This window comes from Mus caroli, unplaced genomic scaffold, assembly GCF_978045245.1.
Source record: "Mus caroli unplaced genomic scaffold, Mus_caroli_1 scaffold_2, whole genome shotgun sequence".
In the NCBI taxonomy this organism is placed as follows: Eukaryota; Metazoa; Chordata; class Mammalia; order Rodentia; family Muridae; genus Mus; species Mus caroli.
Genome location: NW_028227257.1, coordinates 154,284,275 through 154,303,338, shown reverse-complemented (window position 1 = coordinate 154,303,338; position 19,064 = coordinate 154,284,275). Strand labels below are relative to the sequence as shown.

Sequence of the window (19,064 nt, the reverse complement as noted above, 5' to 3'; positions counted from 1 at the left end):
AATCATTGTGCTCCCAGTATGTACCAGGGGCAGTTTCAACACAGACCTCAGATACTGACCAATTACAGAAAAGCCAAGGTGAGTAAAAATGCCCTGAGTGCTGCATGTAGGTTTGCCTTGATGGAGCATGATGAGGAAGGTCTAGCAATCTTTCCCCCTCTGTGCTTGTCATTGCTCCTAGGTGATTCAGAGCTAGGTCACTCCCATGTTTCCATGAAGTTCCCGAATGCAGCAATATCTCTGTTAGGACCTGAATATATCTGCAATCCTGACACCATCATCCAGTCTTACTCAACTGATTGGTTACCCAAATTATCCTCATCCAGTGTCAGACATTTTCTGGAGCTAGTTGGTATTGGCCAAACATCACGTGAGCCACCAATTTTAGAGCTCACATAGCTTTCGAGGAATATTGGGTACCAAGCTAATGGGTGTCTCATATCTGCTAATCCTAATATCTCCTTAACCTTTTGAACTAAGAATGCCTGCCACATACAAGCTGAACTCAGAAAAAACTGCTAATTTTTTTATTGGATTCAGATGGGTCTCAGAGCAAGGGTTAAAAGGTAAATCAGGAGGTTAGGAAGTCCAGAGGGTGGTGCAATTTAAGGAGTAGAACACAGGTTGGGGAAATGCAGCTCAGAGAAATGTCCAGGAAGAAGAGCAGTCCACTAAGGTCATGGCCAGGTCCTACTGGCAAGTCGGCCTCAGCATTTGTGGTCCTGGTGGGCTGTGACAGAGAGAGGTACACAGTTGAGAGATCCCTCCCCCTATCACGGCAATAGCTGTTGGAGATGCATGCCTATCAAACATTTTCCATTCATTGAGCCTTTGGGAATTTCATCCTGAGAATACATGGGTCACAGAAGTATCCTAACTTCCTTGACATTTTAGATCTCTAATCAGTTTTGTGGGTACCTAAGGCATGAAAATAGACCACTGTATAGGCAGAACTCAAGGAAAATAAATGATGGAATTCCCAAGTATCTAAGAATTCCACTTGAGGGCTCCTCCTGGAGTGGTCACTGCTTCCTGGCTAAGCACATTTCTTCCTGAGTGGGATGTTGAGAGATGGGTCAACAACAGATAAAAACATTCACCATGGAACAGAGGAATCTGAGTTCTCTCAGGGTTTCTTCAGAGGGTCACTTACCACTGTTATGTTTGGGAATACACCGTTCTGTAAAAACAAGAAAAAAAAATCAAATAGAAGAGTGTCCAGGTTGAAGATCCAGACTGCACCTACAGCTTGAATGGCTCAATGATTAAGATCACAAAAAATATCCTGCTTGTAAAGGAAGACACATGGTTACACAAGATTCCCTGTACCATGGGGGAAATAAGGGGCCATGAGGACAAGTTGAACAGAGCATCCTCTTACCCCTCTGCTCAGGCACATGGATGTTTTCTTGGAGAAATCCTTTATGCTGTATGAATTCCTTAAATACTTCCAAGGTATCCTGGTTTTCTTCTGGATACTTTCCTGTGAACAGAGGCCAGATAAGCAGAAAGAGTATGACTACAGAGCCCTATTAGAGTCCACTGACATAAAGACAAGAAGACTTCATAGAACCAGAGTTTTCAACCTGAAGCATTATGGGAACAAGGGGAAGGAGACTTTAGAGTGAATGTGGAGGTACAAAATGGATGGTGGTTGGGGAGCTTGTCAACAGGAAGTGGGTATAACTAACATATAGGGCCACACAGTTATGACCAAACCTATAGGTGATATCGTAAGCACCCAAGAAACGTTACAGTCTAACCAACAGGAAACGGCGTTTCAAGGTAATTAGTCTGTTTCCTGTCCCTGCAATGAGGGCAGCATTGCCCATAAAAGGTTTCTGTTAGGACACAGCCTTTCAATGAGAACTTCCTGCCACAAAACCTGAGACCTTCAAGACAAGATATTGAGTAAATCAATAAAAATTCTGTCCTATTTCTCAGTGCTCAAGGTCACATCTGATCATGGCACTGGAAATTCTTCACAGACCATGGCTTACCATTTCAAAGCATTTATAGTGATCACATGGCACCTTATCCACAATTGCGAAAGGACACGGCAGAGGATTTAGACTTCCCAGTGCCTGGATGCAGTTGCTGAGCGTTCAAATAGCTAATGATCATAGAGCACATGGGCAAGTTTGATCTCTGATGTTCCTCACCTATGAGATATCCAAATTGGGATATTTTCTGAAACGGATGGCTTTCACTGTATAAGATGTAGTGGTCCTTCACTGGAAGATCATATATATAGAAGAGAGTATGACCCCAAACTGTAGATTAAAGAGAAATAGATCTGTAGTGTCTTTTTAAAAGAGAACATTCATCCCACACGGAGGAACAATCTAGAAGGTTTCAACGATAACCCATGAGCAACCATAGCCAGCTCCAAGACTTTCCATGACATCATCACAATACAGAGGTTCCTCATGGAAAGCTGTTATCCCCAGCTATGAAGACATGACAGTAGGTGCCAGGGAAGATGAAGGCTGTGGCTGACTAGCCCTTTAGCAGCTACCCTGACGTGTTTCCTAAATTCTAAGCTTCAGAATCCATATTGGGCAGTGGACAGTAATATCTAGAGGGAAGCATGGTCTCTTCTCTGAGCTTAACTGATTTCTGAAAACACCTGGGAGTTACAGGGTAGACCTTCCTGAGAAGCAGGCGGGCCAGGAGCACTACAACCAAGCATCTTGCCTTGCAACCTATAGTCACCTGCATCCAGGGGTACCATGTTGACTAATAAATCCACATCATCTAGAATCACATTGGAATTATTCAGTTGACTATAATAGTGTGTATGATATTGATTATGTTAATTTATTGTGTAAGATTCATCTTAATTGTGGGCATTGTGTGGGCAGCAGATCCTGGACTTTGTAAAATTCTGAAAACAATCTGAGCACTAGCAGGAATAGATTCACTAATCGCTTCTGACTGTGTAATATGAATAGATACTTCCTGCTCCAGCTGCCTGGAATATTCCACCACTGTGGACTGTGCTTTGAACTGGGAGCTAAATAAAACCCACTCCGCCCTAAGCAGTATTGATTAGAGTGGTTTATGACAAGAAAAGGAGGAGAAAATGAAACATGGACTCACAGGCACTGTATTGACCAGGCTCCTCTGTTCTCTGCATACGAATTCCTAAATTAATGCACTCTCCCTTAGATCTGGAAAACAGGAAAAGTGATGTGCAGTCTCTTTCTGAATACATCTGTGCTCCATTCTGGTTGTACACCTGGTTCCTCAACCTTAGCACAATGCCCTCTGAAATCCCATATTACCCCCTCCTAAGCTTCAGCACGTGAAGACTATAGCCCCTCAAAGGAATGGGCTTTTCTGTCATCAATATTCAAAATACAGAGGAGAGGCAAGAAGGATGAAAAGATTCGTGTGGGATACTCACGCGAGAGTGTGCCTGAGCTCCAAGGTTCCTTCTTCTGGGCATGTAAATTTAATAGGAAATGCAACCAGTGTTTCCCCCTCCGCTTCTCTTCTTTGACTCACTATGGCCTTTATGAACCAGACACCTGAGAGCTGGAGTAGACAGAGTCCTAAGCCCACACTTTCTCATACCCAAGTCTTAATTACTTTGCCTGTACATATATCCCTAAGCATAAAATGTTCCCCTGAGTTGTTGAGGTCCAACACCATGCTTCATACAATTAGATTAGAATTACATATGGTTGTCCAGTTTAAATGGAATCTGACTGTCTCCAAAGGCTGAAAACAGTTAGGATTCCAGGAACAAACACACAGAGGTCTTTTCAAGTGACACTTTATGGTTCTGGATGTCACTGTTCATGAACTTTTCCCTGGTCCAAGTCTGAGGACCAGGAGGCCCTGTATGCTGGAGAACAGCATTCTCTGCTCAGACTCAGAGGACTGAAACCCTCAGGATTACTAGCTCTGGTACTCAGGCCTTGTCCAACAGTCAAACCTTCCACGTGCACCTGTTTGCCACCCCTCCGTGCCTCACTTTATCTTCTTCTGAGATGAAGGGAAGATCATCATAGGCCTGTAGAGTTGCCACCAGACTAGACAGTGTGACAGTCAGGAGCAGGCTCTTCATGGTCAGGTTGTATGCTCTCAGACAAAGCAGGCAGCAAGCATGACACAATGACACTGTGTTGGCTCCTCAGAGGATGCCCTTTATGGACAAAAATGACACTGGCCACACCCCTCTTGGCCATTTGTCATAGGGGTGAATATTGTTGTTTTTAGGACTTCTTGGCCATTCATTGCCACCTCAAGACAAAAGATCTTCAATGTCATCACCATCTCGTGAAGGAGTCCAGAGAGATTGAACGATTCAGGTTTGGGATGGGAACACAGTCTGCATTGTGGGCCAGAAAAGGAGGGCTGCCTTTATCCATTCACCATCATCAGTCCTTAACACAGTCTTAGCTTCCCCAGCTACCTTCTCTGCCACTCAAGAAGGAATTTGGCTTCTTCACCATGCATAGTCCTGCTGATTTCCACAGCCCACACTCTGTTTTGGGATCCCAAATCACTATTTCTCATGTCTGGAAGGCCCAAAATAGACATGTACATGGTCATTGTGAAATGGCTTGGGGTCAACTGAAGTAGCACCTCTAAAAGCTCCAAGCCACACTCAGGCCAACGATCACCTGAACTGCTGCATTATGCAGCCAGGGCTGCCAGTGGTCTCTTAGAGCACTTGTTATTCTCAGGTGTCTCACTTCTTTAGCTCTACCCAAAAGGTACCTCCTCTGCTACATTTTAGGTTCTTGAGGAGAAGGGCCATGATGCCTATGTGTCACAGTTTTATCCCGATATTGGAAAAGCTCTTGCCACGATTCAGGGAATAATGATTGTGTGTTCACTAAGAGACATGTAAGAGTGTTACACCTCGGCCAGGCTTGGTGGCGCATGCCTTTAATCCCAGCACTCGGGAGGCAGAGGCAGGTGGATTTCTGAGTTCGAGGCCAGCCTGGTCTACAAAGTGAGTTCCAGGACAGCCAGGGCTATACAGAGAAACCCTGTTTAGAAAAACCAAAAAAAAAAAAAAAAAAAAAAAAAGAGTGTTACACCTCTGTGAACTCTGGGATATCAATTTGTCAAAGGATATTGGAGCCTTTGCTCTGTTGGGCTTCTGAGGACCTCCTTTAGGAACTGATAGAGTCCCAGCATATTATGCATAATTGAGCTCTCTTCTATACTGAATGACCTAGGTTTACCCTCACATATGTCTGAAAACTGACAGCCCAACAAGGTGATCACAAGTCTCATTCTTTTTAATAAAAAGAGCAAGATGGACACAAGGAGGCCAGAGCCCTCCTGTATCCAGACTTCATGGATGAGCTGCCTTGTCTGCCCTCTCTACTGACTCAGGCCAGCTCCCTCCCCAACAGGAACTCTGCCTCCTTCCTCCTCAATCTGCATTTCTTGTGCCTCAATGTCTTGATCTCAGACACAACTGGTCCAGGCTCTGGAGACAGGTGCTGGACCTACAATCGTGTCTTTGTGCCTTTGTGGACCCAGGACCAACAGCTCCACATAATAAACAATATTAATGAGCAATCTCTGATAAGTCTTGGCTCTTGCTGACAAGCTCATATGACCTAGGTTTTGACACCAGGATGCAAGGTGCTACTGAGCAAGAAGCCTGCCATCTCAAAAGGAGAAAGGGCGGAGCCTGTGCTCTTTAGAAGCAAAGAATAATGAGAAGGTGGAGTCTCCATGTCTGGAATGACAAAGACTTTTCTGTTTGTTGCTTTGTTGATTGAAATTAAATAACATATATACCAGTGTGTGGATCACTGATGAAAGCATTTACACCAGTGCTCTATGTAATTCCATCCTAACTTCGTCTCCCCACCCTCTCCAAAAAAAATCAGTGGGACAGAATAGCCATAGGTTATTGACAAATCATGACTCTCATGTACAGTCTGATGAGAAGCCTCTGTATTCCTATCACCCTCCTCAGTCTACTGTGTGTTCCATTCATGATTTCTTAATTATATATTATTACAAGTGTGGCACAAGTCTTAGGAAGCCCAAACGGAACCATTTGGGGAACAACTAAGTGAACAAAGAATTGGGAGGTTCAATGTTATTGCCCAAGACAGCTACACAAAGGGGACATTGAAATATAATTGAAGGAAGTGAAGGAAATGAACCAAAAGAGATGAAGAAGCAGAGGACTTTAGAAGGGACGAACATTCAGTAGAGACTGGAAGAGCCAAAATGATCCTGGCTGAGCCAAAAACAGACTGGAGGGGAGGGAAGGGAGAGGAAGATGTCATTTACCAGGTAGAGAAAGGATAGAAGAAACAGCAATAAGCTGTGGGCCAATCTAAGGACTTTATGCTTACTGTGAATGAAATGAGAGGTGGATGTATTAACACAGTGAGGATGTGACTTTAACTGTATTATTTTGTACTTATTTTCCCAAATTTTAAAGTTAGCACACAGGGCAATGAGTGTAGCCATGGTATATTCACTTATATATATGTGAATTGTTTGGTTCTAATTTGTACTTTTCTCACAATATTCTACCATGTGCCCATTCCCCTACCCAGGAAGAGGTGGAGATGTCATTAAATCTGAAGCTGAGACAGGAGGCAGGTACTACCATCCTTCCACAAATATTATATGAACTTCTGCCTAGGCTGCCTACAGACTTCTGGGCCCATAACATGCTATAGAATAGAGAGTGTCAACTGAATCGGGACTCTGAAGTGGAAACTTAAGGATTCTTTGGAAAGTCACTTGTGTTGGATGGTGTTTTACTGGAGCAAACATGTTTTGCTGAAATGAACACAGTTGAAAGACTAAGGCAAACTTGTGAAGGTACAGTGACACGTTGCACACTACATATGCTCAGCTTGGAGTGTGCTGTGACATTTGATGTCCTGAGATGCTTCTCTATGGAGACCTGTGAGTTACAAAATACCTCTTTCCTTTTCTAAGATCGTGCTCAGCTTGGATCATCTGCCTTCAACTAATTAACACAAAACTGGGACCCATTAGATTGTCACACATGTGCTCAGAATAGGAACCAGCTTTATTGAAAGAAGTCATGGGGGGAGTCTGGACACTGGGATCGGACCACTCTTGGCAAAAGAAGTTCTGCATCCAAGTGTGGAAGGTAGCAGGTCCTGGTTTCTGAATCTGCACTGCAGAGTTTGCTCTATACACTGGGGCTCTCAGATCACATGCAGGACTCTATTTGCACAAGAAAGAGACAGAGATCTCTAAAGAGTACCTCTGTGGTCATATCTTACATGGACATCCTGACATGAAAGTTAGCGGAAACGAGGAACAATTCAATCTCTACCATCACAAAGCAGGCTAATGATGTCTGCTCTGTTCAGCTCTATATTCACCACAAATATTTAATGCAACCTCACAGATTGTGAGTCTCCAACCAGAGAATGACCTATAGGACACTAAGAGTGATACTATGGAATAGCAATCCTCCATTACAAATGCAGAAGGAAAATCAAGTCTTGGGAAATGAGTGGTTCTCATTGCAAGCAGGAGATCAAGTTTGCTCTTGTGTCTTCTAGGACCTAAGCTGAAGTCACTGTGTTGAGAATACTAGAACATTTGCCAGTGGCCACAGTGAAAGATGATGAATACCAGAGGAATACACGTCTAGGTCTGCCACAGAACTCTACATCCTGATCCGTCTGATGGTGTCAATCTTCAGTACCCACAGTCAGAGCGGATTCACCTATGTCAGCTTATATAAAGAACCATATCATCTGATATATGATCCAGATTCCATAATTCCTCCAACGTATTGTTTATGATTTGTATTGTGTCACACTTCTAATAAGGAAACTGACAGAAGAAAATGGTTCTGACGAGTGGAGTCACTACAGCAAGAAGCCAGAGCATATGGGTCTCAGGCCTTAGAGCTGTTTTGTTGGATATTAGGAAGGTATTTCAGCTGCAGATGAAAGAAGTACTACAAGAGCTGTATGAGGATATCAAGATTATTCCTTTGGGGATGCTGATGGGAAAGATCAAGCACATGGAATTTCAGAGTGCAGTGAGGATGAAATCAGTACCTCTCGTCCTGAAACATGGTAAAGAATGTAGCTTGTACTGTTGATGTTTGAGTGAGGATTAGCTGGACAGTTATAGAATGAGTTGTCTGGTAGAAAGTTCAAGTCAGCTCAAGGTTCATTTGTGGACAACAGGCAGGAAAGCTCCAAGTTCCTCCATGTTGCAGGGAACATTAACTTTTACAATTGGCCTAGACAAGAATCAATCCATTTTATAGTAACTAACTTGACCTACATTAAGCCATTATGTAGCCATAATGAATAAATGACAGGAAATAATCTTGTTTGCACAGTTAACATCCTTTATCTACCAGCAGATCTGAGACACAAACTGTTAAGAGATTTCTGTGTGACAATCAACAATGAAACTAAAACATGTCAGATTGTATCATAACCACCAGACTCCAGACACATGAGTTCGCCAAATGGGAGCACACATCTCCTTGGGTTTTAAAGAAGGTGTACCCCAAGACTGAGCTGTGCATGTTTGCTCACTGTTGCATGCCTCTAATGAAGTACTTTATCAAGTAAAAGCTGATAGGTGCTCATGCCTCAGTCTGAGTCCTAGAGATGGGTTAGTTGTCTTATCCCCAATAGCAGAGTAATGCAATCTATGCTTTCAAACATAACTTCTTCTTCTGTGTGATTACTCAGTCCACTCCTCATTCTGCCTCCAAGACCCTCCTGACTTCATCCAGGAACAGCACCAGGAGAACCTGGAGTATTCAGGGTCTTCTTGTGATACTTTCCCAGCTCTTCATCTCTCTTTCCTTTCCTAGACTCTGAGGAAGCACAAGACTGCACACCTGGGCTGGTGAGATGGCTCAGTGGGTAAGAGCACCCGACTACTCTTCCGAAGGTCTAGAGTTCAAATCCCAGCAACCACATGGTGACTCACAACCATCCGAAATGAGATCTGATGCCCTCTTCTGGTGTGTCTGAAGACAGCTACAGTGTACTTACATATAATAAATAAATAAAAATCTTAAAAAAAAAAAAAGACTGCACACCCAATTGACCCAATACAATAAAAGAGTCATAAGGGCCCACTGGAAATTTGTTACAAAGAAGCAGATAAGAAATTGATGATAGATATGTGCCCAGTAGCAGACCCTGTGCTACAGCCCATCACACCTCAATCACACACAGAAAAAGATTGTCCTCTAGGAGTGTTGATACACCCAAGATCACTTATGGGACAATGTCAAGTCAGAGACAGCAAGGCCAGTTAATACCAGACATAACCAGATGGTGAAGGGCAAGCAGAAAAATACACACAACAGAAATAAATGCTACTTGGCATCATCAGAACCTACTTATCCCACCACAGCAAGTCCTGGATAGGCCAACACACCTGAAAAGCAAGATTCTGATTTATGATCATATCTCATAATGATGATACAAGACTTTAAGAAGGACATAAATAACTCCCTTAAAGAAATACAAGAGAACACAGGTAAACAGGGAGAAGCCCTTAAAAAGGAAACATATGAATCCCTTAAAGAAATACAGGAAAACACAGCCAAACAGATGACAGAATTGAACAAAACCATTCAAGATATAAAAATGGAAACAGAAACAGTAAAGAAATCATAAAAGGAGACAACTCTAGAGATAGAAAACCTAGGAAAGAAATCAGGAGTCATAGATGCAAACATCACCAACGGAATACAAGAGATAGAAGATACCATAGAAAGCATTGAGAAAAACAGTAAAAAAAAAAATGGAAAATGCAAAAATCTCCTAAACCAAAACATCCAGGAAACTCAAGACACAATGGAAAGACCAAACTTAAGAATACTAAGTATAGAAGGGAACAAAGATCCCCAAATCAAAGGGCCAATAAACATCTTCAACAAAATTATAGAAGAAGACTTGCCTAACCTAAGGAAAGAGATGCCCATAAACATACAAGAAGCCTACAGAATGCCAACTAGAATAGACCAGAAAAGAAATCTCTCCCATTACATAATAGTCAAAACACCAAATGCACGGAACAAAGAAAGAATATTGAAAGTGGCAAGGAGAAATGGTCAAGAAACATATAAAGGCAGACCTATCAGAATTACAACAGTCTTCTCAATAGAGATTCTAAAAGCCACAAGAACCTGGGTAGATGTCATACAGAAATTAAGAGAGCACAAATGCTAGCCCAGGCTACTATAACCAGCAAAACAATTAATTACCATAGATGAAGAAACCCAGATATTCTGTGACAAAACCAAATTTAAACAATAATATCTTTCCACAAATCTAGTCCTACAAAGGATAATGGATGGAAAGACACAGGGAGATAAACTACACAAGAAGAAGCAAGAAATCATTCTTCTTACAACCAATTAAAAAGAAGAGAGCCAGCCGGGTGTGGTGGCGCATGCCTTTAATCCCAGCACTTGGGAGGCAGAGGCAGGTGGATTTCTGAGTTCGAGGCCAGCCTGGTCTACAAAGTGAGTTCCAGGACAAACAGAGAAACCCTGTCTCGAAAAAACAAACAAACAAACAAACAAACAAACAAACAAAAAAAAGAAGAAGAAGAAGGGAGCTACACAATCATAATTCCACCTCTAACAAAAAAGTAACAAGAAACAATCATTGGCCCTTAATATCTCTTAACATCAATGGACTCAATCCCCAATAAAAAGACATAAATTAACAAACTGGATAGGTAACCAGGACTCAGCATTTTGCTAGATATATCAAAAACACCACAGTGACAAAGACAGACACTACCTCAGACTAAAGGGCTAGAAAAAAATTCCAACCGAATGGTCCTAAGAAACAGACTGGAGTAGTGTAGGACAATGGACTATGCACAGACAGGCTGGTCTCCAGTCGAGTTGAGGTCATGAACCCCAGTAGGACCCTATGGTGATAATTTTCACCTACATGGGACAGAAGTCATTCCCTCATGTCTCCTGGATGCCTGGCTCCTGTCGAAGTTACCATTCCCAAAGCCCCCAAAGGAGAGGCTCATGGCTTTCAGTCCCGTACACAATGTTCCAAGCTTCTGACCTTCAGGCTAGACTCCTCCCAGTTACCTAGCAACAGCAAGATAACAAGCTGCTTGGCCCCACCTTGCTCTCTGCCTCTTACTCTCTCTCTTACTCTATAAGCTTTTACCTCTCTCTCTTTAAACTTTCTTACTCTCTAGCCTTTCTTTTCTCTCTCTCCTTTTCCCCCTTCTCTCCTCTTGGCCATGGCCGGTCTCTCTCTCTTTCTACCTTGCCTCTTTATCCCTGCCTTTCTACAATAACGCTCTAAAACCATAGACTGTCTCTGTTCATCAAGTTCCAGACTAAGGACTCTGACCTGTGTGGGAACCTCTCTCCCTCTGCCTTCTTCCCATATCTCTAGGGCCGAGAGTGTTGCCCCAGAGCCCCTATTCTGTTTCAGCTTCTCTGCGGTATCCAGAGAGGGATGCCAGAGACTGAGAACCTGGTACCAGGGTCTGCCCCTGGTCTACCCCCTGCCATGTGGGGTCAGTGGCTTCACACAGCCAGATGCCCATCCAGGGCTATGTGAAAAGTGTCCAGCAGTTCTCCCACATCCGCCTGTCCAGAGCACAGAAGCTCTGGCCAGACATAGGCTCTCCCCCCACCCCCTTCCCCTATACCCACAGCCCCACAGAGTAGCCATTCTAACATTGAATAAAATCAACTTTCAACCCAAAAGTTATCAAAAAAGATGAGAAGGGACACTTCATATTCATCAAAGGAAAAATCTACGAAGATGAAATCTCAATTCTGATCATTTATGCTCCAAAGGCAAGGGCATCCACATTTGTAAAAGAAATGTTACTAAAGCTCAAAGCAAACATTGTACCTCACACAAAAATAGTGGGAGACATCAACACCCAACTCTTACTAAAGGACAGATAATGGAAATAGAAACTAAACAGAGACACAGTGAAACTAACAGAAGTTATGAATTGAATGGATTTAACAGATATCTATAGAACATTTCACTCTAAAATAAAAGAATATACCTTCTTCTCAGCACCTCATGGTACCTTCTCCAAAATTGACTATATAATCAGACACAAAACAAGCCTCAACTGATATAAGAAGATTGAAATAATCCTATGCATCCTGTCAGATCACCATGGACTAATGTTGGTATTCAACAGTAATAAAAACAACAGGAAGCTCACATACATATGGAAGCTGAACAACAATCTACTCAATGATAACTTGGTCAGGTAAGAAATAAAGAAAGAAATTAAAGACTTTTTAGAATTCAATGAAAATGAAGGCACAACATGTTCAAACTTATGGGACATAATGAAAGCAGTGCTAAGAGGAAAACTCATAGAGGAGTAGATGGCAGGAAATAAACTCAGGGCTGAAATAAAAAAAGTAGAAACAAAGAGAACTATGCAACAATCAACAAAACCAGGAGCTGGTTCTTTGAAAACATCAACAAAAATAGATAAGCCCTTAGCCAGACTAACCATAAGATACTAACAGTATACAAATTAATAAAATGAGAAAGGAAAAGGGAGACATATCAACAGAAACTTAAGAAATTAAAAAATATTATGAGATCCTACTACAAAATCCTATACTCAAAAAACCTGGAAGCCAGGCGTAGTGGCACACGCCTTTAATCCCAGCACTCAGGAGGCAGAGGCAGGCAGGATTTCTGAGTTTGAGGCCAGCCTGGTATACAAAGTGAGTTCCAGGACAGCCAGGGCTATAAAGAGAAACCCTGTCTCGAAAAACCAAAAACAAACAAACAAGCAAACAAAACTGGAAAACCTGGATGGAATGGATGATTTTCTAGACAGATACCAAAGTTAAATACTAAAATTTCTAGACAGTACCAAAGTTAAATGAGATCAGATAAACCATCTAAACAGCCCTATAACCCCTAAAGAAATAGACACAGTGGCTGACACCCGCAAGCTACCCACAAGACCCTCCATGGGATCTTAAGACCTCTGGTGAGTGGAACACAGCTGCTGCTCCAATCCAATCGCGCAGGACTTGAGACTGCATTAATTAGGGAAGCAGAAAACCCGGCCTGATCAGGGGCACAAGTCCCTTCCGGTCCACGCCAGCACAGGGGTACCTTGGGCGTGGAGTTTGCGGACACTGGTAAGGTATACACAGAACCCTCCACGGGATCTTAAGATCTCTGTGAGTGGATCACAACTTCTGCCAGAAGGCAGGTTCAAACACCAGATATCTCGGCACCTTCCCTGCAAGAGGAGAGCCTACCTGCAGAGTGTACTCTGAACACTGAAACTCAGGAGAGAGCTAGTCTCCCAGGTCTGCTGATAGAGGTTAACATAAACACCTGAGGAATAAGATCTAACCAGAGACAACTACAACAACTAACTCCAGAGATTACCAGATGGCGAAAGGCAAATGTAAGAATCTTACTAACAGAAACCAAGACCACTCACCATCATCAGAACACAGCACTCCCACCCCACCCAGTCCAGGGCACCCCAACACACCTGAAAAACTAGACCCGGATTTAAAAGCATATCTCATGATGATGGTAGAGGACATCAAGAAGAACTTTAATAACTCACTTAAAGAAATACAGGAGAACACTGCTAAACATGTAGAAGACCTTAAAGAGGAAGCACAAAAATCCCTTAAAGTATTGCAAGAAAACACGACCAAACAGGTGATGGAATTGAAAAAAAACATCCAAGACCTAAAAAGGGAAGTAGACACAATAAAGAAAACCCAAAGTGAGGCAACGCTGGAGATAGAAAACCTAGGAAAGAAATCTGGAACCATAGATGCAAGCATCAGCAACAGAATACAAGAGATGGAAGAGAGAATCTCAGGTGCAGAAGATTCCATAGAGAACATCGGCACAACAATCAAAGAAAATACAAAATGCAGAAAGACCCTAACTCAAAACATCCAGGAAATCCAGGACACAATGAGAAGACCAAACCTACGGATAATAGGAGTAGATGAGAATGAAGATTTTTCAACTTAAAGGGCCAGCAAATATCTTCAACAAAATTATAGAAGAAAACTTCCCAAACCTAAAGAAAGAGATGCCCATGAACATACATGAAGCCTACAGAACTCCAAATAGACTGGAACAGAAAAGAAATTCCTCTCGACACATAATAATCAGAACAACAGTGCACTAAATAAAGATAGAATATTAAAAGCAGTAAGGGAAAAAGATCAAGTAACATATAAAGGCAGGCCTATCAGAATTACACCAGACTTTTCACCAGAGACTATGAAAGCCAGAAGATACTGGACAGATATTATACAGACCCTAAGATAACACAAATGCCAGCCCAGGCTCCTATAACCCAGCAAAACTCTCAGTTACCTTTGATGGAGAAACCAAAGTTTTCCACGAAAAAACCAAATTCACACATTATCTTTCCATGAATCCAGCCCTTCAAAGGATAATAACAGAAAAAAACCAATACAAGGATGGAAACCACGCCGTAGAAAAAGCAAGAAAGTAATCCCTCAACAAACCAAAAAGAAAACAGCCGGCCGGGCATGGTGGTGCACGCCTTTAATCCCAGCACTCAGGAGGCAGAGGCAGGTGGATTTCTGAGTTCGAGGCCAGCCTGGTCTACAAAGTGAGCTCCAGGACAGCCAGGGCTATACAGAGAAACCCTGTCTCGAAAAAACAACAACAACAACAACAACAACAACAAAAAAACAAAAGAAAACAGCCACAAAAACAGAATGCCAACTCTAAAAACAAAAATAATAGGAAGCAACAATTACTTTTCCTTAATATCTCTTAATATCAGTGGACTCAATTCCCCAATAAAAAGACATAGACTAACAGACTGGCTACACAGACAGGACCCAACATTCTGCTGCTTACAGGAAACCCATCTCAGGGAAAAAGACAGACACTACCTCAGAGTGAAAGGCTGGAAAACAATTTTCCAAGCAAACGGTCCAAAGAAACAAGCTGGAGTAGCCATTCTAATATCGAATAAAATCGACTTCCAACCCAAAGTTATCAAAAAAGACAAGGAGGGACACTTCATACTCATCAAAGGTAAAAATCCTCCAAGAGGAACTCTCAATTCTGAATATCTATGCTCCAAATGCAAGGGCAGCTACATTCATTAAAGAAACTTTAGTAAAGCTCAAAGCACATATTGCACCTCACACAATAATAGTGGGAGACTTCAACACACCACTTTCACCAATGGACAGATTGTGGAAACAGAAACTAAACAGGGACACAGTGAAACTAACAGAAGCTATGAAACAAATGGATCTGACAGATATCTACAGAACATTTTATCCTAAAACAAAAGGATATACCTTCTTCTCAGCACCTCATGGTACCTTCTCCAAAATTGACCATATAATTGGTCACAAAACAGGCCTCAACAGATACAAAAGTATTGAAATTGTCCCATGCATCCTACCAGACCACCATGGACTAAGGCTGATCTTCAATAACAACATAAATAATGGAAATCCAACATTCACATGGAAAATGAACAACACTCTTCTCAATGATACCTTGGTCAAGGAAGGAATAAAGAAAGAAATTAAAGACTTTTTAAGAGTTTAATAAAAATGAAGCCACAACATACCCAAACTTATGGGACACTATGAAAGCATTTCTAAGAGGAAAACTCATAGCTCTGAGTGCCTCCAAAAAAGAAACTAAACAGAGCACAGACTAGCAGCTTGACAACACACCTTAAAGCTCTAGAAATAAAGGAAGCAAATTCACCCAAGAGGAGTAGACGGCAGGACATAATCAAACTCAGGGGCGAAATCAACCAAGTGGAAATAAGAAGAACTATTCAAAGAATCAACCAAACAAGGAGCTGGTTCTTTGAGAAAATCAACAAGATAGATAAACCCTTAGCCAGACTCACTAGAGGGCACAGGGACAGCATCCTAATTAACAAAATCAGAAATGAAAAGGGAGACATAACAACAGATCCTGAAAAAATCCAAAACACCATCAGATCCTTCTACAAAAGGCTATACTCAACAAAACTGGAAAACCTGGACGAAATGGACAAATTTCTAGACAGATACCAGGTACCAAAGTTAAACCAGGATCAAGTTAATGATCTAAACAGTCCCATATCCCTTAAAGAAAGAAGCAGTTATTAATGGTCTCCCAACCAAAAAAAGCCCAGGACCAGATGGGTTTAGTGCAGAGTTCTATCAGACCTTCAAAGAAGATCTAATTCCAGTTCTGCACAAACTATTCCACAAAATAGAAGTAGAAGGTACTCTACCCAACTCATTCTATGAAGCCACAATTACTCTGATACTTAAACTACAGAAACATCCAATAAAGATAGAGAACTTCAGACCAATTTCCCTTATGAATATTGATGCAAAAATACTCAATAAAATTCTCGCTATCCAAATCCAAGAACACATTAAAACAATCATCCATCCTGACCAAGTAGGCTTTATTCTAGGGATGCAGGGATGGTTTAATATATGGAAATCCAGCAACGTAATCCATTATATAAACAAACTCAAAGACAAAGACCACATGATCATGTCGTTAGATGTGGAGAAAGCATTTGACAAAATCCAACACCCATTCATGATAAAAGTCTTGGAAAGATCAGGAATTCAAGGCCCATACCTAAACATGATAAAAGCAATATACAGCAAACCAGTAGCCAACATCAAAGTAAATGGTGAGAAGCTGGAAGCAATCCCACTAAAATCAGGGACTAGACAAGGCTGCCCACTTTCTCCCTACCTATTCAACATTGTACTTGAAGTCTTAGCCAGAGCAATTCGACAACAAAAGGAGATCAAGGGGATACAAATTGGAAAAGAAGTCAAAATATCACTTTTTGCAGATGATATGATAGTATATATAAGTGACCCTAAAAATTCCACCAGAGAACTCCTAAACCTGATAAACAGCTTTGGCGAAGTAGCTGGATATAAAATTAACTCAAACAAGTCAATGGCCTTTCTCTACACAAAGAATAAACAGGCTGAGAAAGAAATTAGGGAAACAGCACCTTTCTCAATAGTCAGAAATAATATAAAATACCTTGTCGTGACTCTAACTAAGGAAGTGAAAGATCTGTATGATAAGAACTTCAAGTCTCTGAAGAAAGAAATTAAAGAAGATTTAAGAAAATGGAAAGATCTCCCATGCTCATGGATTGGCAGGATCAACATTGTAAAAATGGCTATCTTGCCAAAAGCAATCTACAGATTCAATGCAATCCCCATCAAAATTCCAACTCAATTCTTCAACGAATTAGAAAGAGCAATCTGCAAATTCATCTGGAATAACAAAAAACTTAGGATAAAAACTGCATGGTACTGGTATAACGACAAAAAAGTAGACCAATGGAATAGAATCGAAGACCCAGAAATGAACCCACACACCTATGGTCACTTGATCTTTGACAAGGGAGCTAAAACCATCCAGTGGAAAAAAGACAGCATTTTCAACGAATGGTGCTGGCACAACTGGCAGTTATCATGTAGAAGAATGCAAATTGATCCATTCTTATCTCCTTGTACAAAGGTCAAATCTAAGTGGATCAATGAACTCCACATAAAACCAGAGATACTGAAATTTATAGAGGAGAAAGTGGGGAAAAGCCTCAAAGATATGGGCACAGGGGAAAAATTCCTAAACAGAATAGCAATGGCCTGTGCTGTAAGATCAAGAATCGACAAATGGGACCTCATAAAATTGCAAAGCTTCTGTTAGGGCAAAAGATACTGTCAATAAGATAAAAAGGCCACCAAAAGATTGGGAAAGGATTTTTACCAATCCTAAATCTGAGAGGGGACTAATATCCAATATATACAAAGAGCTCAAGAAGCTGAACTCCAGAAATTCAAATAACCCCATTAAAAATGGGGTACAGAGCTAAACAAAGAGTTCTCAACTGAGGAATGCCAAATGGCTGAGAAGCACCTGAAAAAATGTTCAACATCCTTAATCATCAGGGAAATGCAAATCAAAACAACCCTGAGATTCCACCTCACACCAGTCAGAATGGCTAGGATCAAAAATTCATGTGACAGCGGATGCTGGCGAGGATGTGGAGAAAGAGGAACACTCCTCCACTGCTGGTGGGATTGCAAGCTTGTACAACCACTCTGGAAATCAGTCTGGCGGTTCCTCAGAAAATTGGACATAGTACTACCGGAAGATCCAGCAATACTTCTCCTGGGCATATACCCAGAAGAAGTTCCAACTGGTAATAAGGACACATGCTCCACTATGTTCATAGCAGCCTTATTTATAATATCCAGAAATCTGGAAAGAATCCAGATGTCCCTCAACAGAGGAATGGATACAGAAAATGTGGTACATTTACACAATGGAGTACTACTCAGCAATTAAAAACAATGAACTCATGAAATTCTTAGGCAAATAGATGTATCTGGAGGGCATCATCCTGAGTGAGGTAACACAATCACAAAAGAACACACATGATATGCACTCACTGATAAGCGGATATTAGCCCAGAAACTTAGAATACCCAAGATACAATTTGCAAAACACATGAAACTCAAGAAGAAGGAAGACCAACGAGTGGATACTTTGTTCCTTCTTAGAATGGGGAACAAAACACCCATGGAAGGAGTTACTGAGACAGATTTCAGAGCCGAGATGGAAGGAAGGACCATCCAGAGACTGCCTCACCCAGGGATCCATCCCATAAACAACCACCAAACCCAGACACTATTGCATATGCCAGCAAGATTTTGCTGATAAGACCCTGATATAGCTATCTCTTGATAGGCTATGCCAGTGCCTGGCAAATACAGAAGTGGATGCTCACAGTCATCAATTGGATGGAACACGGGGCTCCCAATGAAGGAGCTAGAGAAAAACCCAAGGAGCTGAAGGGGTCTGCAACCCTATAGGAGGAACAACAATATGAACTAATCAGTACCCCACAGAACTGTGTCTCTAGTTGCATATGTAGCAGAGGATGGCTCAGTTGGCCATCAATGGGAGGAGAGGCCCTTGGTCTTGTGAAAATTATATGCCCCAGTACAGGGGAATGTCAGGGCCAGGAAGCGGGAGTGGGTAGGT

General features: G+C 41.7%; 1 protein-coding gene across 1 annotated transcript; it reads right to left on the bottom strand.

The window, feature by feature from the left end:
* Positions 1-513: 513 nt before the first annotated feature.
* LOC110290465 (vomeronasal secretory protein 2) lies at positions 514-4,204 on the bottom strand. The gene is made up of 7 exons (XM_021157013.2): positions 3,983-4,204; positions 3,410-3,540; positions 3,103-3,173; positions 2,163-2,273; positions 1,382-1,483; positions 1,154-1,180; positions 514-730 (listed from the first exon to the last, which is right to left on the bottom strand). The coding sequence occupies exons 1-7, from the start codon at positions 4,073-4,075 to the stop codon at positions 708-710; spliced, it is 558 nt and encodes a 185-aa protein (XP_021012672.1). The 5' UTR covers positions 4,076-4,204; the 3' UTR covers positions 514-707.
* Positions 4,205-19,064: the final 14,860 nt, after the last annotated feature.

What these genes read in the sequence shown, in the direction of transcription:
- LOC110290465 (XM_021157013.2), bottom strand. Translation starts at nt 4,075, where the DNA reads ATGAAGAGCCTGCTCCTGACTGTCACACTGTCTAGTCTGGTGGCAACT. An exon ending in CCAATTTGGATATCTCATAG is followed by an intron (nt 1,484 to 2,162) that starts GTGAGGAACATC and finishes CTCTGTTCACAG; the next exon opens with GAAAGTATCCAGAAGAAAAC. An exon ending in CCATGTGCCTGAGCAGAGGG is followed by an intron (nt 1,181 to 1,381) that starts GTAAGAGGATGC and finishes TTGTTTTTACAG; the next exon opens with AACGGTGTATTCCCAAACAT.